Source organism: Cetorhinus maximus, chromosome 2 (assembly GCF_964194155.1).
Source record: "Cetorhinus maximus chromosome 2, sCetMax3.hap1.1, whole genome shotgun sequence".
NCBI lineage: Eukaryota > Metazoa > Chordata > Chondrichthyes > Lamniformes > Cetorhinidae > Cetorhinus > Cetorhinus maximus.
In genome coordinates this window covers 104746336-104773410 of record NC_135880.1, presented here as the reverse complement: position 1 = coordinate 104773410, position 27075 = coordinate 104746336, and the positions used below count along the sequence as shown (strand labels likewise).

The 27075-nt window shown below is 42.2% G+C and overlaps 1 protein-coding gene across 1 annotated transcript in view; it reads left to right on the top strand.

Moving 5' to 3' along the window:
* The window catches only part of frmd3 (FERM domain containing 3), a 318178-nt gene that overhangs the window by 143386 nt on the left and 147717 nt on the right, over positions 1–27075 (top strand). Inside the window, exon 4 of the mRNA XM_078567752.1 lies at positions 11231–11309. Coding sequence (XP_078423878.1) covers positions 11231–11309 — 79 coding nt within the window. The remainder of the gene's footprint in view (positions 1–11230; positions 11310–27075) is intronic.

Sequence of the window (27075 nt, the reverse complement as noted above, 5' to 3'; positions counted from 1 at the left end):
ATACTAGGGGCCTTATTCCACTGCAAACACTCCCACTACATTCTAAAGTCCTCACCTTATTTTTTTTAAGCTAATGGACTACAGCAGTTTAATTCATAGAAAAAGTAGAAGTAGAAGTACTTACCTGACCTTACTTACCAATCAGCTGCCTCCCCTGCACTCGTCACTTTTTGAATTGTGACGTCCTCACGGCGTTTTCCACCCTGAGTCTCCCTGGAACTCTCGCTCTGTTCTCGTGCTGCTTTCAGCCCCGAGTCCAGCTCCCACTCTTTTTAAATTATGCTCTGACTTTCAGTTCCCACTCTTTTTAAATCTCCGCCTGCGGGTTTGTGGCCTCTGTAAAGATGGTGGCCGTTAACTCAGGCCTGTCACCGGGAGAAGGCCACAGATGTTCCCCCCGCAGAGTATATAATGGATGGCTGATCAGCTACTGCCTGTTTTCTGCCGTTGCCAAATGTGAAAGTCTACCCTTGAGTCTGCATAACACCAGTCAAAGTGTTTGTGAAAGAAGCTAAGCCTGTGTTTACAGAGGGTCCTGGAATTAGCGATATTCTCCATGATCGTCTGCAGCTTGAACAGCAGTCATATCGCACTCCATCATTGTCCTCAAACCGTTCAGGATACCTGACACACTGAAATGATTCATGGAGTTCTGATGTAGGCAAATGTATAATCTGAATCACTGGGAACAACAAGTGAAGGCCTCAATACGACTATCCAGCCAGGAGGTTGCATCTCCTGTCACTTCACTTGCATTTCTTCTCCCCTGCTCATGCTCAGTGCTTTATAAAGTGTTCACTAATAGACCCTGACTTCAGGGGAATATACCCATGTTGGTAAAAGCAAAATACTGCGGATGCTGGAAGTCTGAAATAAAAACAGAAAATGCTGGAAAAACTCAGCAGATCTGGCAGCATCTGTGGAGAGAGAAACAGAATTAACACTCGGACTCGAAACGTTAACTCTGTTTCTCTCTCCACAGATGCTGCCAGGCCTGCTGATTTTTTCCAGCATTTTTTGTTTTTATATCTATGTTCGTGTTTGCTGCTACAAGAGTGCAAGGTGTTGCAAGGTGCTAAATTAGGGCTGCACAGTTTGCTTAAATGCCACATCATCTTGGGCACCAGAAAGATCAGAAAAAGAATGCTCTTTTCAACACTTGGCAGTAAAAAAATCCCTTGAGTGCTATTTTCAGATTTCCCAAGGACTGTATCCATGTGCATCGGATGACCTAAGTACAGTGAAATTCTGTAAATTGGGTGGAGTTGTAACACACACATGCAAAGGAACCCACCTGATTTTGTTCTGTGATTTAAATGGAAGGATAATGGGACAGATTCCTTTACAGGTTTTACAACTTTTCTGCTGCCTAATGGTTGATCCACTCTTTTTGGATTCAGATCCAGGAATCAATCTCCTGGACATTCAGTCTGCCAGACTGAAATGCTGCAGTGTGGCATGAATTAATAAATGAGAAACGAATAATGAAAAACAAAGGATATTAAACATGAACTATACCCTTTCCTATGCCATCTGTTGCCTCCATGCCAAGAGGTGGACTGGTCACAATGGAAATAGGGAGATTTCCTGCCTGCCCCAGTGAATGGTTCCACAGCTCTCTTCTATCAGTGGCCCATTTTCTTCATTGGGAACCCAGAGAGCCACATGCCCTTTCAGGATAGCCAGTCTGTCCCTGTCCATGTCCGTAATCTGGATGGTCCTCTCCTCATAAGGAGTCAAGGGAGCCAAAGAATCATAGGAGAAGATTTCCTGGGCTGCTTCTAGCTGTTGGGTGCCACCTGGCTGCACTTAAGTCAATCTACTGTTTTAGGCCTGGCCATGTGCGTTCAGATGGATAGCCTATTACTGACCTGTATGGAGATAATTTTAAATCACCAAATTTGCGTTAGCAACATTTTTCCCGCTGCTACCTTTACAGGGACTGTGTGCCTGCCTGTTACATGTGATAGGCCACATTCAATGTACATAATGTGCATTATGATGTACATAGTACCTGGTTGCCATTTTAAGAGAAGCTGGTTGGGGTGTGCACTGTGCACAAGCTGACCAATTTTACTAGTGATACAGCAGAAGAGGCCCTGACAAGAAGCAGGAGAACACATTAAGGTGACCAGATGGCCCAGTTTTGCCGGAACAGTCCCAGTTTTTCACTAAACATCCTGGTGTCCCGACAGTTTTCTCCAGATTGCTCAAATGTCTGAGTTTTCAGATCCGCTGAGTCTCCTCCCCTTTAACCCACCGCTCGCATTCCATTTCATATTCATCGGTAGCATCCCCAGGAGAATCAAACATTACTTTTTGTAAGAGTAGAGTTCTTTTAGATTGTAAATCATTAAAGGGGCCAGGCTGATGTCCAGAAATCAACCAATCAGTGGGTCCATAACAAAAGTCTTTGGCTAGAGGCTCATATGAGGGAGCTTCATCTAGTTAGAGGGAACATTGAGCCTGCGGAAAGTCAAAAAGGCATGCTGTGAAAGAAATGAGAGTGGAAAAGAGATTTTTCCCTGTGCTTTGAATTACATTTGACTGTGGCTGGGTTCGAATTGATCCATCATTGGGGGCTTTGGGCTCTCCCGGGAGTATGCAGCATTGGGGAGCGGCTGAATACTGACTGATGAGCTGGAGCTGAGTGAGTAAGAGGCGGTAAGCAGGGATCCAAACTCTGCCCCAGGTGCTCAGTGGTTGGCACAGATCTGCTTCTGCCATCGCTTGTTATTCAGCTTTTCACCGCCGCCGGCTAGGCAAGTTGTTCTGTAGGATGCTCTGTGCTGTGAATTTCCTGTGTGTGAGGCCGGGCTGCTGTCACTGTCTGCGCCTGCTGATTTAAACAATGGCTGCGGCAATGAGGAACAGCACCTCATTTTCCGACTAGGCACTTTACAGCCTTCTGGACTGAATATTGAGTTCAACAATTTTAGATCATGAACTCTCTCCTCCATCCCCACCCCCTTTCCGATCCCCTTCTTTTTTTTCCCCCAATAATTTACATAGATTTTTCTTTTCCAACCTAATTCCATTATTTTTAAATGTATTTCCATCCATTGATTTATCTCTACCTTTTAGCCTATTTCGATCCCTTCCCTTCACCCCACCCCACCCCCACTAGGCTATCTGTACCTTGCTTGTCCTGCTTTCTACCCTTAATTAGCACATTCCTTAGATAATATCACCACCTTCAACACCTCTTTGTCCTTTTGTCTATGACATCTTTTGGTTATCTCCACCTATCACTGGCCCCTATCCAGCTCTACTTGTCCCATCACCCCCCCTTAAACCAGCTTATATTTCACCTCTTTTCTATTTTTACTTAGTTCTGTTGAAGAGTCATACGGACACGAAATGTTAACTGTGTTCCTCTCCGCAGATGCTGCCAGACCTGCTGAGTTTTTCCAGGTATTTTTATTTTTGTTTTGGATTTCCAGCATCTGCAGTTTTTTGCTTTTACATAAGGAGAGATATCCTGGCTTGACTAGGATGGGATTCCCACACAGGCTGTTTATTAAAACCAGCCTTTGCAGGTGGAAGCCTTGGGTTTCATTAAGTTGAAATTAGTTTCCTATTGAATCTTTGATTAGTTTGAAATAATAGTTTAAAAAATCTCATTTCATGTGCATCAAATACTTTTTCTCCATTAGCTGCCTTCAATAATAGGGTTGCCAATTCTGGATGGACATATTCCAGGAGATCTCATCACCCTTACCTTCCAATTGCCTCTCTCCCAGACTCTTGCCATTGGTTGCCCAACATGTGTATCATCGTGAAGTCCTGCCTTCCCAAAGCTTTTCAATGTGTCCCGGTTTTGACTTTTGAAAATCTGGTCACCCTAGTGCATGTACATGCCAACTCTTGCGAATTGTATGCAAGAGATGAGATTTTCCAGCCAAATTCAGTCTTACTTGCGATCAAATGTCCTTCTGCACATGCACACCCAGTTTGGGACTGTGCATGCACCTGGACTCTGGAGAGCCATCCACAGAGGAAATGGGAAGAGGGGCCTGCCAAAGTACATTACTGGAACTGAAAGCTGCTTGCCCCCTGCCTTTGCCTGCACCTTACCTTGTGCTGAAAGCTGCTGGCTGCCTGCTTTGCCTGTGCTTTGCCTGGAGCCTGAAGTTGCTGCAGTTTTGTTGGTCTCTGAAGCTGCTTGCTGCTCGGAGCTTGATACCTTTGGCTATGCTTTGTTTTATAGATGACCTCAGTAGTAATTCATAGGGTTGTCGGCTGCTATTTTAATGGTTAACCTCAATAGTAATTCATTGTAGTGTTGCTGAAAATCAATCTTTGTGCTTAAATTATGGATTTTTTGCTGCTTTAATCACAGTAGTATTTTGTGTGTCATAGTACTTGCAGGTTAACTCAGCAGTAATCCATGGTAGTCAGTAGTACAGTTGGTGAGTTGTTTGCTTGCAATTCGTATAGTTACATGAGCCGATTGTGGATTGATTGCTGCTTTAATCTCAGTCGTAATTTGTGGCATCAGAGGCACTACTGTGATTCAGGCTCCAGGCTAGGCAACCATGATAGGGTCCCCCTTGTCCTCACTTATCACCCCAACAGCCTCTGCATTCAAAGGATCATCCTCCGCCATTTCCGCCAACTCCAGCATGATGCCAAACACATCTTCCCTTCACCCCCTTTGGCAGCATTCCACAGGAACCATTCCCTCCGGGACACCATGGTCCACTCCTCCATCACCCCCTACACCTCAACCCCCTCCCACGGCACCTTCTCATGCGACTGCAGAAGGTGCAACACCTGCCCCTTTACTTTCCCCTTCCTCACCGTCCAAGGGCCCAAACACTCCTTTCAAGTGGAGCAGCATTTCACTTGCACTTCCCTCAATTTAGTCTACTGCATTCGCTGCTCCCAATGCGGTTTCCTCTACATTGGAGAGACCAAATGCAGACTGGGTGACCGCTTTGTAGAACACCGTCGGTCTGTCCGCAAGCATCACCCAGACCTCCTTGTCGCTTGCCATTTCAACACACCACCCTGCTCTCACGCCCACATGTCCGTCCTTGGCCTGCTGCAACGTTCCAGTGAAGCTCAACGCAAACTGGAGGAACAGCACCTCATCTTCTGATTAGGCACTTTACAGCCTTCTGGACATAATATTTAGTTCAACAACTTTAGATCATGAACTCTCTCCTCGATCCCCACCCCCTTTCCGATCCCCCTTTTCCCAATAATTTATAATTTTTAATACATTTTTTTATATATATTTTTCTTTTCCCACCTATTTCCATTATTTCTAAATGTATTTCCATCCATTGTTTTATCTCTACCTTTTAGCCTATTTTGATCCCTTCCCCCCACCCCACCCCACCCCACCCCACCCCACCCCCACTAGGGCTATCTTGTTCATCCTGCTTTCTACCCTTAATGTCATCATTAGCACATTCCTCAGATAATATCACCACCGTCAACACCCCTTTGTCTTTTTGTCTATGGCATCTTTGGCAATCTCTTCTTTGCCTCCACCTATCACTGGCCCTCTACCCAGCTCTACCTGCCCCCCCTCCCTTCAACCAGCTTATATTCCACCTCATTTCTATATTTCTTAGTTCTGATGAAGAGTCATTCGGACTCGAAACGTTAACTGTGTTCCTCTCCGCAGATGCTGTCAGACCTGCTGAGTTTTTCCAGGTATTTTTGTTTTTGTTTCGGATTTCCAGCTTCTGCAGTATTTTGCTTTTATCTTAGTGTAAGGCTGTATAGGCTTCAGGCTGCAGGTAAGACAGGCAGACAGCAAGGGTGTTTCAGTCTGCAGGCTCAGCAATGTGCTTTGTGACAGGCCCCACTTTCCATTTCCTCTGGAGTCTGCTCTCTCAAGTCTAGGCACAGGCCCAGGTGCAACCAATCAGGTCTGCATGTGCAGCTCCAGAACAGGTGCACATGCACAGAAGCACTGACACACCTTGCAATCACTCCAACCAGTTTTAGGAAGATTTTGCCTACAAAACTGTTAACCAAAATAGAATATCCCTCAGAAACCTGTCTCATTCACTAACCCCATAAACTCGAGATAATAGGCTGGTAAACATGACCCTCTGTTTGTTGAGGCAGAATGCACAACTGATAACAGGTAGGATTTTTTGAGAAGTATTTTGTAAAGCATTTTCAGATGCATTAAGATCATTTTTGTGAAGATCTCTGGCCTGGTTGAGATTAAATAAGCCACTTTATTAGTCAACTGTCAATCTATGTTTGAAATAAATAGCAAGCCATAATTTTTATACCAAATCTTTTGATTTTTATGTTTTTGTGTCTTGATTTATTAGATGGTGGGGTTGACTTGTCTTGAGAGCTCCTTCAGACTCCCCAAAATAACCTAGACTGCTGTCGTTAGTCTCCCCCGCAAGCGGCTGTGACTATCCTCTCTCCCCCAGCTGACCTACTTTCTTGCCTTCTGGGAAGCTATCTTAATATTGCCTGAGCTGTGAGCTGTGCCGAGACACCCTTTTAAGATAGGCATCCCACTAGTTTTATTCAAATGAGACCTAGGTCTCAAAATGGCTCGAGTCTCTTTGCTGTTAAAGTGGGCAAGCTGTTAGCGATTTAAAAAAAAAATGCTGAAAAGCTAACAGAAACACTACAACTTCACAACCAAAGGTCACATGATCTTTCTCTAACTTTAGAGAAGATTCCAGTAAGATTACCAAAGTAACTGTGCAAGGGCAAATATCATGCAAGTGTGCAGTTACTAATTGGTTGATAAATACACTGTGCATAACCAGATTCAATTCACCAACAAAGGAACCAGGTTATTTTATCAAAATATAATGGATCGTGAATGAAAGAGATGGGTGAATGTTTCACATTTCACCTTTCCTCGGAGACCTAATGAGTGATTATGCATAAAACAATCCTTTTTGACAGGTTATGAAGTTCTAGTATTTCCTGTTGACCTTTCAGATTCCCAGCATTAGATATTTTTTCTTTTAATCTCTAGCAGTCACTTAAGAGAATATGAAAAATCCCCAAATGTGCAACTTTACAATTCCTTCACTGTTAGTGTTAGGTATATATTTGGAAGCCTGTTTAGATGAACAATGGTTTAGTATTTCTTTTTTCAGGAGTGTGGATGTGCCAAAAACAAATTATTTCAATGAAATGGTAATGTCTAGTTTACAACTGTTAGTAGGAAAAAGCCTAAATTCAATTTGGTAGTAAAATAGGTGCAAAGGTACAGGAAGCACTTAACAGCAAGTAGGTTATTTTTGTTGTTATTTTAATAATTAATGTTATCTTGAACTTGCTTCTTCACCATTTGTGTGCGCTACAAGAACCAAGAAGTGACACCAGAGTTGCCTTTTGCCAGGTGGGTGTGCTAGTGAAATCTGCACCGTGTTTTTCCTTGTATTTTGGACACTAGCATGATACTTTAAAGCATTGCCCTTTTACTTGGCCTTGCACTGTTAATAGCCTGTTTAATGAAAAACCGCACTCAGGTTATTAAAGAAGTAAGTTATTATACATTAGATACAAAACAGTGGCCTTAGACCAGATAATTTTCAGTTAAAATTTAAACATTGTGCTATTATAAGTAATCTAGGCATTACCATTTTAAAATAATAATAAATCATATATAATATTTACTTCTCATGAGCATTAATACTGAAACTAAACATAGATTATGAACAAAATCATCTCTGTTCCACAATTTTACAATTCTTTCCTAACATATGATAGATCATCTCTACCAAGCTACAACAAAGATGTTGTTTTAGGTTTGGACTCTAGACACCTTTTCTTTTGCTTATGCCAATATGGCGGGCAGCTTATTTTGGCTCATAATGAACAAGCGTTTCCTCTCTGCTATCTTGGAGGCTTAGGAGGCGTGCAGTTAACTTATAGGCCAGTTTGTTTACCTTCTCATTGGCGCTCAAGTTTACTAATCACTTAAGGATAAAGAGAGGCATTTAGAGTATAGATCTGAAAAATCCAACATGGGTACGGTTCCATATGTTCTGACAGATCTGTGGCACCTGGCCTAAATAGCGATTCTTACGTAGGATAACAGCACAGAAACAGGATATTCAGCCCAACCATTCCATGCTGTTGTTTATGCTCCACTCATTCTCTTTGCACCTTTTCTTATCTAAATCTACCATCGTAACCACCTATTCTCTTCTCCCTCAAATGCTTGTTTAACTTCCCCTTAAATGCATCTATACTATTCACTTCAATCGCTTCCGGTGCCTTGGTGACTATCTTCTATTAAAGGCCTCTAGTCATGCTCTTCCCTACAAGAGGAAACATTCTCACTGTATCCACTCTGCCAAAACCTTTCATAATTTTAAAGACCTTTATTAAGTAATGCCTCGGTCTTCTTTCAAGAGAAAGGAGACCTAACCTTTTATGATATATATATCCACGCGTTTTTGCTATTCTTGTAAATATTCTCTGTGCTCTCTGCAGTGCCTTCATACCCTTTTTATAATTTGGTGATCAGAACTGCCCGCAGTACTCTAAGTGTGGTTTACCCAAGGCTTGATACAGGTTGAGCATAACTACCTTACTTTTCAATTCTATCCCTCTAGAAGTAAAAACTAGTGCTTGATTTTGCTTTTTTATGGCCAAATATAGTATGTGGTACAACTTTTGATGATTGGTATCTTTGTACTCTGAGAACCCTTTGTTCCTCTACTGCACCTAGACCAGCACCTTCCAAGGAATAAGTGACCTCCCTATTCTTACCAAAATGTACTATCTCACATTTATCTGTGTTGAACTTCCTTGCCAATTATTTGCCCACTCAGCAAATTCCTTAACGTCCTCCTGTAATTTGTTGCAGTCCTCTTCAGTATTGACCATCCCCCGCCATTTGGAGCCATCAGCGAGTTTAAAAATTGCGTTTTTGATTCTAAAGTCCAAACCGTTAATGTAAATTGTGAACTGCAGTGGTCCCAGCACTGATCCTTACAGAACACTACTTTCCATCTTCTGTCACTCTCACTCTCTGATTTCTGTCTTGAAGCCAACTAATAACCTTATCTCTAACCTTATTCATTAGTCTTTCTACTTTCTCTTTCTGTTACCTCAGTAAGTCTGGTCAAGCAAGATTTTGTCTTTTGAAATCCATGCTGACTATTCAGTTATTGTATTTTTGTATATTGTATATTGTATTGTATTTTTCATTTCTAGATGTTCTTCTATTCTCTCCTTCAGTGAGGATTCTATTACTTTTGTGACTACAGATGTTAAGCTGACAGGTCTATAATTCACTGGACAAATTTTGTTCCCCTTTCTTAAATTTAACAATTACATTAGCTATATGTCAGTCCCTTGGCCGTACACCTTTTTTCTAACAAAATATTAAATATGAGTACTGATGCCTCTGCAATTTCTTCTGTAGATTCTTTTAAAATATGTGGCTGCAGTCCTTCAGGACCAGGGACTTTGTCCTCTGTGATTTGTTTAGTTTGTTCAATATTTCCCATTTTATTTCAAATAACAGCCTGTGATGGAACTTTAGATGGCAAGGAGCCTTTCTAGCCTGTTTCTGCTGGAAGCTCGCAGTGAGCAGGGAACCAGCAATAGCAGAAAACCTTCTACTTTTACAAGTCTGAACCTCCAAAGAGTCCATTGAGATTTTCCTCAATCAGAAAGATTCTTAACAATCTGTAATCAGTATTAATTATTTTACCACTGAAGTAGATGAGGTGTGAAATGCAGTAGCTTGATTGTCAACAGACGAGTGCTGTGAGCATTTTGCAGTAATCGTATTGAGTGACTGGGATGAGTTTGTAAATGAGCAGGCAGTAACATTTTGAAGACTTGAGGTAATGTCTGATGCAATTGACTATAAATATAAACAATGCTGTCACTGCAGTAACCCAGCCATCAGGCCTACATGGAGATGTGGATATCATCATATTTTTCCCCCACAGAGGCAAGAGAATGCTTTGAAAGTTATTGCTAATTAAAGCCAGCTTTTAAATCTTATTGATCTGACCATCTCAAAAAAGAGCGACATTTTTCTGTCACCATTGATCAAGATTACTAAATACAGCGTAGACCAGAACCTGTTGTATTACAATAGTGATATGTAAGGATGGAACTTTCTGATTGGCAAAATTCATGCCTGAACTTTTGTATTATAATAAGCTAAGCATTCAGGTATGGACTTAAGTTGTAGGGATTCCTATCTTGTCACATCAAAGTCAACACATTATGATATTTACATTTAATCACCACTAATAACACTGCAAACGATTGCTAAAAATATTCATATGTTTTGACTGCCTTAATAATGGTATTTCGTTTACATAATCATAACCTTGCATTATCCTTAATTAATATACTTGCAGGCAAGGACAGAGGTTTGGGTCACTGTTTGGGGGTTGAAATTATGGTGTCCATCTAGCATGTAAGTTATTGGAGTGGATGGTACCATACCTCATTGTAGTGAGAGAATCCCCCAGGTCCTAATCTGAGATAGTTATCCTATCTATTCTGGACTATCTAGTATGTCTAATCTCTTTGTACTCCTGATCTTCCACTAGCCTCTCTTCAGATGCACATTTCACCTTTTCTGTCTGGCTCATTCCCATTTTCTTTTGTTCTGGGCATACCATGCCCCATTCTCAGCCTCCTTGTCCCCTACTGACTTTTCTGTGGGACTTAGTCTTTAGATTCTCTCTTTCAGGCACCAGATCTCCCAGTTCTGTCTTCCAGTGTCCAGTTGCTCACTATCCTCTGCTTCATTTCTGTGCAGTGTTGGTGGACGCGTCTGTTATATGATTTATAGATTTCTTTACAGGCTTTTTGTGGAAGGTTTTCTGATGTGTGGGTGACCTTATATGCAAAGATTGTATACGGTATCAATGATTTACAGCACATTATCAGAATTGAACATGTTGTTGGCCAAGGGGAGTAACACAAAAACTAAAATATGCATTGAAAAATGGGGCTTATGTTTACAAATGATATCTAGCTGCTAAGTACCATGAGAAGTAAAATGTTATGTATATTTTCTTTACTGACATGCACCCTGCTTTGAAGCTGCCTTTTCATGCATCTTTAACCCATTTTTATCAATGAGCTTTCTTGTCCACAGCAGTGATATGAAATTACAGAGCTCATTATCGCATGAGGTAATGTTTGCCTAAAAGCACATTTTGAATAAATGTCTGGTTTTCCCCAGACACGCAAAATGATTTATTTATTTTCTACTCTTTTCACTTATTTCTTTGTAATATTGCAGCTCAGCCTCCGTATACCATGTGCTTTAGAGTGAAGTTCTATCCTAACGAACCTATGAAGGTCAAAGAAGAACTCACCAGGTATTTCTGTTCTCTTATGAAAATTAAACAGTAGAGTTTGAAGAAGTGTGTGTTTATTTTTAAATTAACCACTTGGAAGAAATGACAGTGCTGAAGTAAAGTTGCTGAAGTGCGGTTGATGTATATATGGACTTTCAAAAGGCAGTCTTGTCAGCAAAATTAAATGGGTAATGGCAACGTGGACACAGAATTGGATAAGGGACAGAAGGTAGAGAATAGTGGTGAATAGCTGTTTTCCAGACTGGAGGGAAGGAGGGAAATATACAGTGGTGTTGGTCAGGGGCTGGTATTAGAGCTGTTTTCGATATATATTGATGGTCTGGACTCAGGTGTACAGGGCAAAATTTCAATGTTTGCAGATGACACAAAATTTGGCAATGTAGAAAACCGTGAGGAGGCTAGTAACAGACTTCAGGAGGACATGACGGATGAATTTTAACACAGAGACGTGTGAAGTGATACATTTTGATACAAAGAATGAGGAGAGGCAACATAACCTAAATGGTCCAATTTTAAAGGTGCTGCAGAAGCAGGAGGACCAGGGTGTAAGTACAACTCTCTGAAGGTGGCAGACCAAGTTGAGAAAGCTTTTTAAAAAGCATACAGGATTCATGACTTTATTAATAGAAGCACAGGCCATGGTTTTCAACTTGGAGGTGGGAATCAGGAAGCAGGCCTGAGGCGGAAATGGAGGTGGGTGGATGCAGGTGAAAAGGCACGCCTCTGTTTACCCGGACGTTGGTCCAGTTTGGTAGATGAGGCTCCCTAACCCTTTCCCCCTATGCCCTCACCCTTCCACACCCCCCCCTCCATTTTGTTCATTCCTACTCCCCCATTTTCCACCATGTATAGAACTCATGAGCCCTTAAATAGCATTGGGAAGTCTTTGAGATGCTCATAAAACTGTCAAACTAACAGAACTCCAAAATTCACTTGAAACAAACATAATCCTATGAGAACCTCGGAAAACTGTCGCCATAAACAAACAGTCATTCAAAAACCATTTGGAAAAAAAAAACCCTATCAGAATCTCATAAAACTGTCAAGATAAACAGTAATTCAAAAAGCACTTTTAAAAATATTATCCTATTAAGAGGTTATATCATAACAAAGCTCACAGTCCCTTTTACAGCTGTATAAACAACCCCTGGTGAGCTGAACCCACTTGTGGGTTTGGAGCTCAGCCAAGCATTCATAATGGAATTCCATTGCACAACTGTGTCAGCAAAACCTCCACAGCTGAATGCATTAAAGCTTTTGAAGTCATTCAAAGAGCTCATCTGTTTGTTCAAACTTTGAAGTAGTGAAACAGATGGACGAGGTGAAATGAAATGAAAAGTTTAAAGTGCAGGAGTCAATTGACACAGTCAAATCTGAATTTCAATATTTTTCAATGCAGAAGAGCACTTTTTCCAGTGGACACTCAATGCGTCTGATGATTTTTCCACTTTCACAATGCCGGTCAATTTAATGGTCATTCACCTTTAAAGAACAAATCCCTATGACCAATCACTCTATTAAAAACATACACAACTTACCATACAACAAAAACAGAAAATGCTGGAAAAACTCAGCAGGTCTAACAGCATCTGTGGAGAGAAAAACAGAATTAACGTTTCAAGTCCTTATGACTCTTCTTGAGTGTTGTTCGAGCTGCACTCATTCAGGCAACTGGGGAATATTCCATCACACTCCTGACTTGTGCCTTGTAATTGGTAGACAGACTTTGGGAGTCAGGAGGTGAGTTACTTGCCACAGAATACCCAGCCTTTGACCTGCTCTTGTAGTCACAGTATTTATGTGGCTGCTCTAATTAAGCTCCTCCTCAGCAGTGACCCCTCCAGAACTTTGATGGTGGGGTATTTAGAGATGGTAATGCCGTTGAATGTCAAGGAACATGGTTAGATTCTCTCTTGTTGGAGATGGTCATTGCCTGGTACTTGTGTGATATGAATGCTACTTGCCACTTATCACACCAAGCCTGAATATTGTCCAGGTCTTGTGGCATGTGGGCATGAACTGCTTCAGTATCTGATGGTTTATGAATGGAACTGAGCACGATAAAGTTATCAGGGAATATTCCACTTCTAGCCTTTGCTGTACAAACCTGATCGAGTGCTGCTAACACAGGTGTTCTCTTTTCCTCAATATCTGTTCCTGTTGCCATTTCCCACAGAAAATAAGTTACTTTGATTGTCGTGAATTGTCTCTAACTTAATACAGGAAATTTGTACTTCCTAAGTAAAATAAATTTGATCCTAATCCAATTACTTTGCTGTAGCATTAACTTCAGCTTCATTATTTTGTTTGAATGTTATTCTGAAAGCGGCTGGGTATTGGAGGTTTTATCACACTTTATTGACCTGACAAACAAATGGACTGTTGGAAATTCAAACCCAGCTCTCTGAATGCAGATTATAGAATTCTGTTTAGTTTGTTATCTTTTCCTTTGATGTAATTTCAGTATTTTTAGTGCGCTCTGCTGCCACAGATTGATAATTTATTGTATTGCCTAAGAATAACACTTGTCCACATTAAACATTTAAATGTGCACAGATGATTATGTATTTTGTAGCAAAGTTTGGGATTTTAATGTGTAAGATCTGTATTAGTTTTACTCAAATAGACACTATGGGTAGAATTTTAGGTTAGCTGTGTGGATAGATGTCCCTCCCGATCCGCTGTAAATTTGGGCATAGTGATGTCAGGTCAATTTCCCAATGTCATTAAGCCTGACTGGAATATTATGGTAGGCAAGCGGGGAGAAAAGTTGAAGCCTGCCCGCCTTCCAAAGCCGGCCAATTAGGAGGTAGCTGTAACAATTATATTGCAAATTCACCACGATTTGTCGCTGCTCAGGCAATTTAGCTGTGGTCACACAGGCTGCATGGGCAGGAGGTAATCATGATAGGGTCATTCAAGGAGCAAAGGGGTGGGATAAAAGAGATCATCAGAGGAACATAGTGAGGAGCTGGAATCTGCAGCTGAGACTGCATGAGAGGCAGGGGAAATTGTTTTCTGAGCACTCGGAGCAGACGTTTGATATTGAGCCAGTGAAAGGTTTAGCTGTAAGGCTATCACTGGGAAGAGGGGGTTCAGCCAAGGAGGAACCATTGCAGGGCGGGTTGAAACAAAGGAGGTACTGGGATCATGGGAACATTGTGCTCCTGTGGATGCTCCTCAAGTGAGGAGGAGGGAAGGAGAGAGAGGAGAGCAGCTGGCCATGGACAGTAGCAACTAGCTTGTCAAGCAAATCCCACGTCATGGTTGCACTGAAACACCAAAAGGCCTCAGGGAGTGGTGTGGGCAGGGCTGCCCAAGGAGAGGACGTTACCTTGAAGGAAGGGTGCACGAGGCAGCAATCAAATTACCTTCAGATGACAAATCGCCAGTGTTGTAGAAGGCTGCGTCTACCCAGGGAAGCGGGTGCATCTATTTCTGAGATGCTTGCAGGAGAAGTAATTTCCCTCAGCTCAAATAGATGGTTGGTTAATTGGAGACAAGGACTAACCATTAAACAGGCAGTTTATGATGCCCTTCAGGCATCTACATTCTGAGGCAGAGGAAAGTTACAATGCGAGACATGCTTCCACCAGGGCGACTGTAGAGGGTCTGCTCAAAATGAAATTTTGCTGCCATGACTGATCAGCTGGCACCTTGCAGTACGCACCGATTCATGTCTCCTCGATTGTGGTTGTTATCTGTATGCTGCACAACCCGTCATTACAGAGGGGAGAAGAACTGGCAGATTAGGACAGGATGGACCGCCAGGCATCCTCAGATGATAATTTGATTGATGACTCAGAAGAGGAGCATGAGGGTCCAGAACAGCAAGCTGAGCCACATGAGGGCCTGCAGTGAGTGGGCTCTAGGGAGACATGCGAGGCCTGGATAATGAGATGTTTCAGCTAATGGTTTGGAGGCCTCTTCCGTAAAGTAGACACCGCCTGACATCCATCCACCACTAGCAACCAAACACTGAATACATCTAAAAGGCTCACATCAACACACTTCTCATCGAGGGGACTCTCAGTTCCATCGAGAAAGGTCATGGCATTCCCGCCTTTATCACTTTCAGGTAGCGTTAAGACCCCTCAAAGATCACACAATCATTTAATAAAGTGCATGAGAACAACATAACACTCAGCCTTACACATCCAGTGATCACCACTGATGCCCCTTTTGTGTCTACAGTGACCCCTTCATTTGTTTCCAACTGCTACACCATGGTGCTCCCCCATTGTTGCCAGCTGCACTGGAGGCAGGCTGCCGAACTTGATGCTCCGTAGGCCTGGATGTCCTTGGCAGGTGTCCTCTGGTCATGTGAGGCTGTAAGGGACCTGGCATAGTGAGGGACTCCTGTACAGTGACAGAAGTCTCCTCTGTTGCCACATCACTCTGAGGTGCTGGTGTCACTGGCAGAGGTTGGACCCTTGCCCTGAGGTGAATGAGGATCAAGTCAAGACTCCAGTGAACTTGAGATTCAGTCGTTACACTGTAGGACATAGTATGCTGGGAGAAATAAATGGGGCATGGGTGACTTTAATCTACATGTAGATTGTGTGGATCAGATTAGCAAAGGTAGCCTGAAAAATGAATTCATAGAGTGTATTCAGGACAATTTCTTAGAGCAGTATGTTTTAGCACCAACCAGAGTGCAAGCTATTCCAGACCTGGTAATGTGCAATAAGACAGGATTAATCAATAGCCTCATAGTAAAGGAGCCTTTAGGAGATGGTGATCATAACATGATAGAATTTTATGTTCTGTTTGAAGGTGAGAAATGTGGGTCTAAAGCTAGTGTATTAAACCTATATAAGGCAATCATAAAGGTATGAAGGTAGAGTTAGTTAAAGTGAACTGGGAAACTAGGTTAAAAGGTAGGACAGTAGAGATGGGGTGACAGACTTTTAAAGAGATATTTGATAACTCTCAGCAAAGATTTGTCCCAGTGAGGAAGAAAGACCTTGAGAAGGATGCATCATCCATGGTTAAATAAAATTTGAGGAGTTGAGGACAGTATCAAATTGAAAGAAACACTGTACAAATCTGCGAAGATTAATGGCAGGTCAGACGATAGGTCAAATTTTAAGAACCAGCAAAGAATGACTAAAAAAATGAAGATGGAGAGATTAGAGTATGAAAGAAAGCTAGCTAGAAATATAAAAGCAGGTACTAAGAGTTTCTACAAGTATTTAAACAGGAAAAAAAGAAATTTAAACAAGTGTTGAACCGCTAGAGTGAATCTGGGGAACTACTATGGAAAAGAAGGAAAATGTGCAAGTGTTGAACAGCTATTTTGTGCCTGACCTTACTGTAGAAGACTTACAAAACTTGAGCATCCCTGGTTTTGATTGTTCCACTATTGACAGCCATCCCTTCAGTTACCAAGACCTTAAGCTCTGGGAATCTCTTCCAATACCTCTCCAAAGCTTACCTCCTTTAAGACTCTTTGACCAAGTTCTTTGTCACCTGCCCTAATCTCTCTTTATGTGACTCACTGCTAAATTTTGTTTGATAGCTCTGCTGTGAAGCACCTTGGAACATTTTATACATTAAAAGAATGATGTAAATGCAATCTGTTGTTGAAGTATTTTAATGACCTATCCTTTAGCATATACTTTGCCTTTCTTTAGAAATCACTGTTCGCACAATTTAGTTTGCTACATTGTTTCCTCCCTAATTCTAAAAATAAATGATAATGTATATGGTTAGAAACTTACATCTAGGTGGAACTCTTGTCTTCAATGCATGGAATGATAGAATCTTACAGCTCAGAAGTAGGCCACTTGGCCCATCATGCCTGAGCTGGGTTTTTGAAACAGTTATCAAGTTAGGTCGACATCCCCATGCTTTTCTACAAATTTTTCTTTTTAAAGTATATATCCAATTCCATTTTATAAGTTACTATTGAATCGGCTTCCACTACGCTTTCTGCGAGTGCATTCCAAATCACCATTATTTGTATAAAAAAATACTCCCGTCCAGTTTGCTAAATGTCGAACATAATTTTTTATCCAATGCCTCAAAGTCAAGGGTCCCATATGTTTTTTTTAACAGCCTTATAAATTAGTTCTGCTACGTTCAGAGATTTGTGTATGTGAACCCTCAGGTCTCTCAGTTCCTGCACCCTCTTTAAAATTGTACCATTTAGTTTATATCGCCTGCTGCTCCTTATTCTTCTTCTCAGAATGCATCACTTCACACATCTCAATATTAAATATCATCTGCCGTATCTCAGCTCATTTCACCAAAGTAAGTGCCGGTGTATATCATTGCTGTGATTTGCTCTGCTCTGATATTGCTTTGGTTGCACTGAGAGATGCAACATTTTCAGGTTACAATACATTAAGTATTTACAATGTACTGTCTTCTGCCATTTCTCACCTTCATTTGTTAACCGACAAAATTGGACAGCCCATTTAAGAGATAATTCCCATTTGTTAGCAGCGTGCAATAAAACAATGAATGTCCTCTATGCTGATTAAATGCAGAGACCGAAGGCTGAGGTCAACTATTTAATTCAAGTGCAGGTGCTGCTTTTTGTTGCAGACTCTGCTGATAAATTAGGTCATTACTGTTCAAATATATTTTTAAATAAAAATTAGTCAGATACACACTAAAGAACATATTTATTATGTCACTGGGATAAAATTGTTGTGGAGTCTTGGATCCAAACAGCATCATTGGCAGTTGCAGGAATAAACTGATGGTAAAGTAGGATGCCAGGCAGGCCAGAAAGAAGCAGACTTCAAGATAGGTAAACAAATGTGGAGCAAATAAGAAATGGAGAACTAGAATAAGTAAAATGAGGGAAAAGAGAATGCAAATGATCCCAGATAGTGAGGGGCAGACATTGAAGGCAATTAGAGGAAACTAAAAAAAATAAAATTTATAGAGGCTTTCTTTATTTTCTTGTCTTTTTGGTATTGATTTAATGTTTCTTTCATTTGCCCTGTGATGGTTTTCCCTCATTGTTTGATGCTGCAGTATTAAAGCAATGATTCAGTCAGGTTACATTCTGTAGATGCAGAAATGCTGAACAAATATTAGGTAATTGAATTGAATATAAACTAGAGCTGGATCTTTCCCCTAAAAATGACTTAATCAATGACTCTATGACTAAAGTAAATGAAAAATGGTTTTGTCCATTTAACACAGACTAGTGCAATATAACTGAAGTTTAAATTTCTGCAGAAAGCTGAGACAAATGAAATATTCCCCATCTCTTTAATGTACATATACTCACTGAACTGTATACCTAGCCTTGCACATCTTTTAATATCATTGCAACTTCTCAACTTTGAGCTAGGTGGTTGTCTGTTATGGTACTGCAATTCTGTAATAAAGTTCTGCTGTGAGATCTCACATTTTCCTTGAAATAAAACAGAAAAACAGTCCTCTAGAGGAAGTAACTTTATGATAATGCATAATATCTGGACAGATTAAATCCTAGGTATTTTGAGATTACTGAAATCTTAGGCGAGGTAGTAGTGCGTAGACCATGAATAATGGCATGGTCCATGGTAATGAAATTGGGTTGTTTGCTCCTATTCATCTTTGCACAATAAGAGATTCTTATTTATAAAGCAGCCTTGATCCAATGTTTGGGAGAATACTTGTGTATTTGACACTTTCAGTGTCATGACAAACACACTGTCAACCAACCTGAAACCAAATTATGCAATGTGAGAGGGCTGATCAAAAATCTTACAAGTATTTAATCTCTGTAATAATGTTTTAATGGATATAAAACATAAATGCATACAAACCGCTGGGTTAATGACAGTACAATGTACTATTATCCCCATGGGTTGGAATGAAGGATTTAAAATTCAAATGAAATAATCTACATGACAGGTTAGCTTTAGTCAGCAGTATTCTATGATTTACTACTTTGCCTAAGCGACCACTTTCGATGTCTGAGGCTAAATAGTGAAAGCTAATGGACTATTTACCAGGGTGAATATTACAGTAGAGCGTGAACTTGTGGTCACTGATGTCCACAAAGGCCCCCACCCCACTTTTCAACTAGGATTGCTAGATGCTAGAAGCTTAAGATGTCCTTTGTGTGGAAAATGCACTCTGTTTACATAATAGAAATAGAAATGTAGCAGCATGAACAGAAAGTTGTTTGTTTTTTGGGCACAAAATAATGAGTCAAGGTGTTGCTTGGTTTGGAGCAGTTTTAAGAGTGGTACACCCTGGGTCTTTATCGCGTCCGCTTTTGTTTTTGATATAAAACATGATTTAGATTTGGGTATATGAAACACAGATATGAAATCTTGAATGTAAGTGGAGGATTTGGGAAACTGTGAAAAGACTGGAATAGACATCAGGAAGACATAAGGATAGAAGTTGGTCCAGACCTGTTTTTGAGTGCAGAATCAGCACTACGTTGGTCACATGCACCTAATTATTTGCATGCAATTAAGAGGTGAAACTAGTCCGGGGGCCTCATTGTCATGAAATAGGCAGGCTGTCAGCATTAGTCATAATGTTAATTGGTAGCTCCCCTAATCAGGGGCATGAATATTGGGTGTCCTGGTGCTATTCAATGGCAGCCAGCATTTCTTAAAGGGAAGGTTGCATTTTTGCTGCAGGTAACCACAACATAATTCTAAGGAGGTAGGCCAAAGAGACACTTTGGCCTCCCTGCTTCTATGATGCATCCTTGGAAGTCCTGGCGAAGGAGATCGGATTTGCAGGGACACCCTTTTTCACTAAGTGGCAAGAATGTATCTCACCAAGCTACTTGGGAACACAGGTCACAGGTGGCTCCCCAGGGCATTGGAGCACTGCTATAACCTGACCAAGATTGCTAAGGTGAGACTGCTATCTTCTATCTTTCATTATTGTGTATAATCTTGCATTGCCTGATATCTTAGCACTTATAAATCTTCCCTCCCCCAATTGCAGAGAAAACTGTCTGACAATCGGAGAGAAGAAGTCCTCTCCCTAGTTGAGGAGAATGTTACACAAACCATGGGGAGAGGTTGTATCAGGGAAGGGACGGGGCTGGATGACACATCCTGCAGGGTTCCCGGTTATCTTACACACTGTCCCTTCTCACTGATATATCAGCTATCACACCCGTGCATGAGAAAGTGCAGCTACTTTCTCAGCCTTTCATCAGCCTGATTATTTTTGGCGTTAAATGCTAATCCTTGTTTCTCTCTTTCGTTTAAGATCAAAAAATAGAGTTCCGAGGGGCTGAGGAGCTGGAAGAGAGCAGCACGCAAAATGACATAATTTCACTCTACCTTACTTTATACTTGGAGACTCACAAAGAATTAATGGCACAGGAACATGTGCAAAGAGATGGGACAGTCCAAGAAGCATCCTGTCAGAGGGAGTGCTCGTATCTTAGCCCTGCTGTACAGGTCAATTTTGAAAGCGCAGCCTACATTAAAATACTGATTGCTATACATCAGAACAGTTTAAGTGCACTGAGTAAGCTTGCACAAACAGCACAGAGCATGGAGATGTCCTGCTGTAGCTTGTGTGTGGTTGTTGAGATCATGTAGTGAACCATGGAGCAAAAGGTATGTTTTATGAATAGTGCGGCCCACACTGATGGAGCCTCTGGTGACAGCTCTGACAACTTAGAGCTCAGAAGGCTGCCATTGTGGCTCTGGGGTCTATCACTCCTCAGTTTTCAATCTATGAAGAAGACCAGGGATAGGTGGTTCATGAACATCACTATACTCCTTCACCTTGTTCCAACACAGAGCATAGGGAGTGTGGAGTTACAGTCTCTTGAGAGTGACATTGGCTCATGGCTTAAGATGTTCTTTCTAATGACAACAAATTTCCTGCTCCTCTGTCAATCTCTGACCCATTGCATTTGTTTATTTCATAAAGCCAGACTTATCAGATTGCTCAGGTCAATGTAAAGCACAGTAATCCGCAGCCAGGCCCTCATGGGCCAGAACTGCCTAATATGCCCATCTCCTGTCTCTTCAGTGGATGATTAGCAGCTTTCCACCTTCCAGGTGACAAAGGAACCACCTGGTCACCTCATCTTCTCACCTGTATGCTGCCCCTTGACAACATCATCCAAAAACAAGTGTTAATTTTCACATGTACACTGACAATAACCAGCTCTACATCACCACCACCTTTATTGACTCCTCCACTGTTGCTAAATTATCACACTGTTTATCTGACATCCAGACTGGATGAGCAGAAATTTCCTCCAAATAAAACAGCGGAAAGGCCAAAGCCATTGGGCGGAATTTTCCATGCCTGTTGGTGGTGGGTGTGTTTGGCGGCATGAATGGGCAATATGGCAAGAAAGCCAAAAATCAGTTTCACGATGTCGCGAAACCAGTTTGCAATCGTCCCATCAATGGTGGGCAGTGTTTTCTGCTGTCGGACGCCAGGAACTTCATTGTAATACATCTGCATATCATCATAAGCCCAGCTCGCTCCCCCCCACCGCTGGATCATCTGAGCACATTGGCGGGAAAACACGCTGCTGAACAACACGCCTTGATAACTGTGACTTGCAGAAGTCGGGACTTACCATCAGGGCTACGCTTATATCGCAGCATCTGAGCAGCAAAAGATGCTGGAGCCTGACAACAACGGGACTCTGGAGGAACGTCCGTCGCATGCTAGGTGGATTCTCATGGACATGGCTCTGCCGTGAAGCAGCTCATGGAAGGTGGAAAGTCACTGTTGAGGGTCTGCTCAGTGTCTTGGCCATGGTCTGCAATGGATAATGGTCGAGGGGGTAGAGAGGAAAGTCCAGCTGTGGAGTAGAAGATATATCGAGGGAGTGGGAGAGGAAGGTCTAGGTTTGACTGAAAGAGGAAGGTGTGTCAGGGAGGGGTGAGGTTGAGGGGGGGGGCGGGGGAAACGGAAGTGTTGCGGGGGGCTGCCGTTGGGAGGGGGGAAGGAAGGTGTCGTTGGGGGTTGAGGTGGTGAGGTTTGGAGAGGGGAACAAAGGTGTCAGAGGGTGAGGTTGGGAGGAGGGTGGAGTACAGGGCAGGATTGGGTAATAGGGAAGAATATGGCAACTGGGTAGGTCGGCGTAATGGGGGAGGAATGTGTGAGGGAAGGAGTTCGGTGGGGGGGAAGGAGTGCAGAGAGGGCAAGGAGTCCGGGGAGGAAGGAGTCCAGAGAGGGGAAGGTGCCCGGGGGGAGGAAAGAGTCCGGAGTGTGGAAGGGGTCTGGAGAGGGGAAAGAGTCTGGAGAGAGGAAGGATTCCCAGGGGAGGAAGGGGTCCAGGGGAGGAAGGAGTTTGAGAAAGGGGTGGAAGGAGTCCTTGGGGGGAGGTGGGGTACGGGGGGTGGGAGGAAGGAGAGGATGGGTGGGGGGAAGGAAGGAGTCCGGATGGGGGATTAGTTCCAAGGGAGGAAGGAGCTCAGAGGCAGGATGTCCGGATGAATGTGCAAGAGAGGGGTCTGTGGAATCAATGACTGCCTCATTGGGAGGTAACTGAGGGCGGTCATGGTAGGAGGGAATGGTGAGAGTGGCCGAGGGCAGAGTGAGACGGCAGGGTGGGAGGGGGAGGGTGCGATGGTATCGGTGAAAGGGATGGCGAGGGTGGTTGGCGGGGACTCGGACGCAGACACGACCCAGGGGGTGGGAAGAAGGAGGCCAGGGATTTTCGGGAAGGTAGGGAATGTGCACATTCACCTGGACATCCCTAAAAGAATAAAGTTGTGGCTGGCAGGTGATGGTGGGGAAGTGGAAGGTGATGCCATGGGGGTCAATAGTCATCGGGGAAAGGAAATGGGTGACTAGGGGAGGGGAAAGAATGGGGGACCTGAGGAAAAACTGTACCACTACCATGCTTGGTAAGTCAAAAGTGAAATGAGACTTGGAGTGTCATCAGTGGGTGGGTGGAGATCAGGTCAGCTCAGATGGACAACTGAAAGAGAACCCCATCAGGTAGCATTGAAAATGCTCAGGTCATTGAGGTGAGTGTGATGGGGGAAGGATCTGCGTGCATGGGGGAGCGCTTGCATGAGGCCCTGAAAGGCCTTGCCATATACACACACTTCTCCCTCCAGAATCACGTGGAAGGAGGTTTGAATGCACGTGGCGATCCAGAGCTTGAGCTTGAAACCCTGGAGGTGGACCCTTGTGGAAGGCACCTGAGAGAGAGAGTCAGTTTGGGAGAAGATTCCAAAGCATGTTCTTCGAGAGTGGAGATTGGAAACTCCCATGTGAAAGACGGAGTTCAGTGAGACCGGTTGGCTCATGATGTGACAAGTGTCTGGGGAATTGAGGAGAGATCCATAGCATTTGGTTGGGGTGGCATCTGTCACTTGGTTTCAGAGTGTGGTGTGCCTGATCACAGATTACTTACTAGTTTACATGGACTGTGTACTTACTGTGAACATTAGGTCATAAGATAGCTTTTGCAACTTGTGTTATCCTTGCAAATATATATATATATATATCTGTCAAGGTATAGTTGTGGGTGAAGGAGTATTGTAATATAGTTAATCTTTTCTTGTTTAATAAATGTTTTATTCTTTTATTAAAAGCTCATCAGCTGACCCCCACTACTCTGTTCATTAGCCACTCTCCATGTAAAAATAAAAGTTAGGATCTATCAAGCCAGGTTCCACCCTGGGATCTGACTTGTCCAGCAGTAACACCAGCTGGAATGATAACATGTGGGGGCTTGTCTGAGATTATCATTATAAACTGGGATCTCCTGTGGGATTGGAAATCTATGACCTTTGGTGGGATCTATGAATAGTTTTAGTGAGTACCTGGAGGTACAAAGGTACTGGACATAGGAATTGGAGGTGTATTATATGGGTTAGAATTCAAAATGGCGTTGGAGGTTGCTAAGAACTTTCTACAGATGGAAGATGTAACCCTGACTGGTTTACTAAATTTAACCAAGAGTAAACTAATGGAATTGGTGGATAAATTGGAGTTAGAATTACCCGTAGAGGCGAGGTAAACAGATGTAGTCGAGACAATAGCGCAGCATTTGAAATTAGGAGGGATACCAGAGAGGTCACGTTTTCCAGATGGTGAGTCAATTGAATTGGCTAAAATTCAGTTGCAAATGAAAAAACTTGAATTGGAGGCGAAAGAAAAAGAAAGAGAATTGGAGTTGAAAAGGCTAGAGACAAATAAAAAAAAGAGAAAGAGAGGAAAAATAAAGAGAGGAAAAGGAAAAAGAGAGAGCAATTCAAAGGGATCAAGCCAAAAGGCAGGAGAAAAAAAGAGAGTGAGATAAGATAATAGAATTTGACCTCCAGAGGGAGAAGTTAGTAATGGAGCAGAGAGACAAGGAACGAGAAAGGGAATACTGTCTTAAATGGTTAGATTTCAAAAAGGAGGCCTCAGGTGCTGAGTAAAGTTCTGGTGGTGAAACAACCACCTCCAACCCAAAGCTTAGTGGGAGATGTTTAAATTTGTACAAGCTCTCCAAAAGTTTGAGTAAAAGGATGTAGAGGCATTCTATATTTCATTTGAAAAGGTGGCTAAGCAAATGAAGGGCCAAAAGAAATCTGGATATTGCTCTTACAGAGTAGGTTGGTGGGTAGAGCTAATGGGATTTATGCATCACCTTCAGAAGAGGTATCTGTGGATTATGATGCAGTGAAAAAGGCTATCCTTAGTGCATATGAGTTAGCCCCTGAGGCGTACAGGCAGAAATTTCAGAATATAAGGAAACCGCCTGGGCAGAGCTATATTGAGTTGGAGAGGGTAAAGCAAAGTAATTTTGACCGTTGGATACGGGCATTAAATGTACAGACAATATATGAAGCTCTTAGGGAAGTAACTCTCTTGGAAGAATTTAAAAATTCACTTCCTCCTGTAGTTAGAACCCATGTTGAAGACCAGAGGGTTAGAACAGCTAGACAGGCAGCGGAGATGGCTGATGATTATGAATTGGTCCATAAATCCAAACCCTTTTTCCGTCACCCCAATAAACCTGAGAAGGATAGAAGATGGGAAGGTAAGCAGCCAGGGAAGAGAAGGGGAAGCTGGGAATTCCCAGGAAATTCCTCCTCAGACCAGAAAGAAAAGTGCTGAGGGTGGAAGTGATATTCAAAGGCCCAAGTGTTTCCATTGTAACAAGGTGTGATATCTTCGTGCAGATTGCTGGAACCTAAATGGTAGAACTATTGCAGTAGTAGGAATGCCTAAGGAATCCTCAGAAAAGGTTGCATCAGAAAAGGAAATGGTTGTTAAAACTGTAGCAGTAGTAAAACAGTTGTACAGGTGAAACATGTTCCCTCAGAACATACAGGAAAGGGGAATATGGTTCAGGATAGTCCAGAGAATTCTTCTTTGATTATTGGTGAAGGAAATTAGGTTATTAGTGGTTCTGGATGTTTTGTCTCAAAGGGAGAAGTATTCCCTTACTCCTCCAACAAAATAAGTAAACAAATTAAAATTTTGAGAGATACTGGGGCAGATCAATCATTGATGATGGCTGATGATACAATTTGTGTTCCAGGCAGTTTTATGAAGGAAAATGTATCAAGAGGTATTAATGGAATTTATAAACCTGTTTCTTTCTGTAAGGTAAACTTACAAAGTCACTTGTAAATGGAATGGTTACAGTGGAAATTATTCTTAGATCACCTATTGAAGGGGTAGGTTTTATTGGGTAATGATTTGGCGAGGAGAGACAGTAATGTGGCAACAGCTGTATTACAGAGGCATTTGATCATGCTGATCTTAACCAACTTCAGAGAACTACTGTGGCCAAAAATGAAACACTTATTGCTGATAACAAGCAATTGAAGGAAAACCTGATTAATGTGGAAAACCAACTTTCACGTACAAAAAAAGAGTTTGCTAATGAAAGAAGAGAGTTGGTGAGAACAATTGAGAATCAGTCACAGAAAGTAGGACACTTGACCGAAGACTTGAAATGTGCAAACCATAAATTTATAGACACAAACTTAACAAAGGCCAATCTTCAGTTAAAACTTGATGAACTTCAAGCATCAGTAGTCTCTATGAAATATTATGGAAAGTGCCTTAAACAGGAAAATGAATTGTTGGTAAATCAGAATAATTGGTTGAATGCAGAATTGAAAACCAAAACTAACAAACTGTTAGAACTTCATCCCGAAAAGAGTAATGAGATTCTTGAACTTGGATGCAAACTGGTTAAAATGGAAGAGATGTTTGGTATGGAGTGTTACAATTCCAAAATTGTTCCTGTGGGTAAACATTTTGTGCTAAATTGTGGCCCAGTTGAGCAAAGAACTGATCCAAGCAACATTACTGGTGTATCATCCTCAGTAATGGACAATGTTAAAACAACCAAAGTACCTGTAGAATTGGAACTTAAGAGTTGTCAACAAGAAGGACTGAAAGTGCAAAATGACTTTTCCAGGTAGGCGCACTCGGGAGGCTCTAATAGCTGCTAGATTTGTGGAGGATGATGACGACATACAGTGAGGAGACACCGTAGATCCGCACATTGTATCTGTGAATGTTTGACTCCAGTCTGGCTGACGACAGCGTACATACCCTCTCTGATAAGGCGCCTGTCATGGAGATGTGGCGGAAGCCCTAATAGTCATTCGATTCCAGGAGGATGATGATGACATGCAGTGAGGACACTCCGTAGATCCTCATAAAGCATCTGTGAATGTCTGACTCCTGTCTGGCCGAGGGTAGCTCGTTTGCGCTTTATGATCGTGGCCATGTTATGGAGACGCAGCCATGAAACTTTTAATGCAGCTGATGTTTTGTCTGCCTTCGGCATCTGATCCCTTCAGGAACACAGCGTCACTGGTCACAGATACTGAAGAGATGGGGGCCA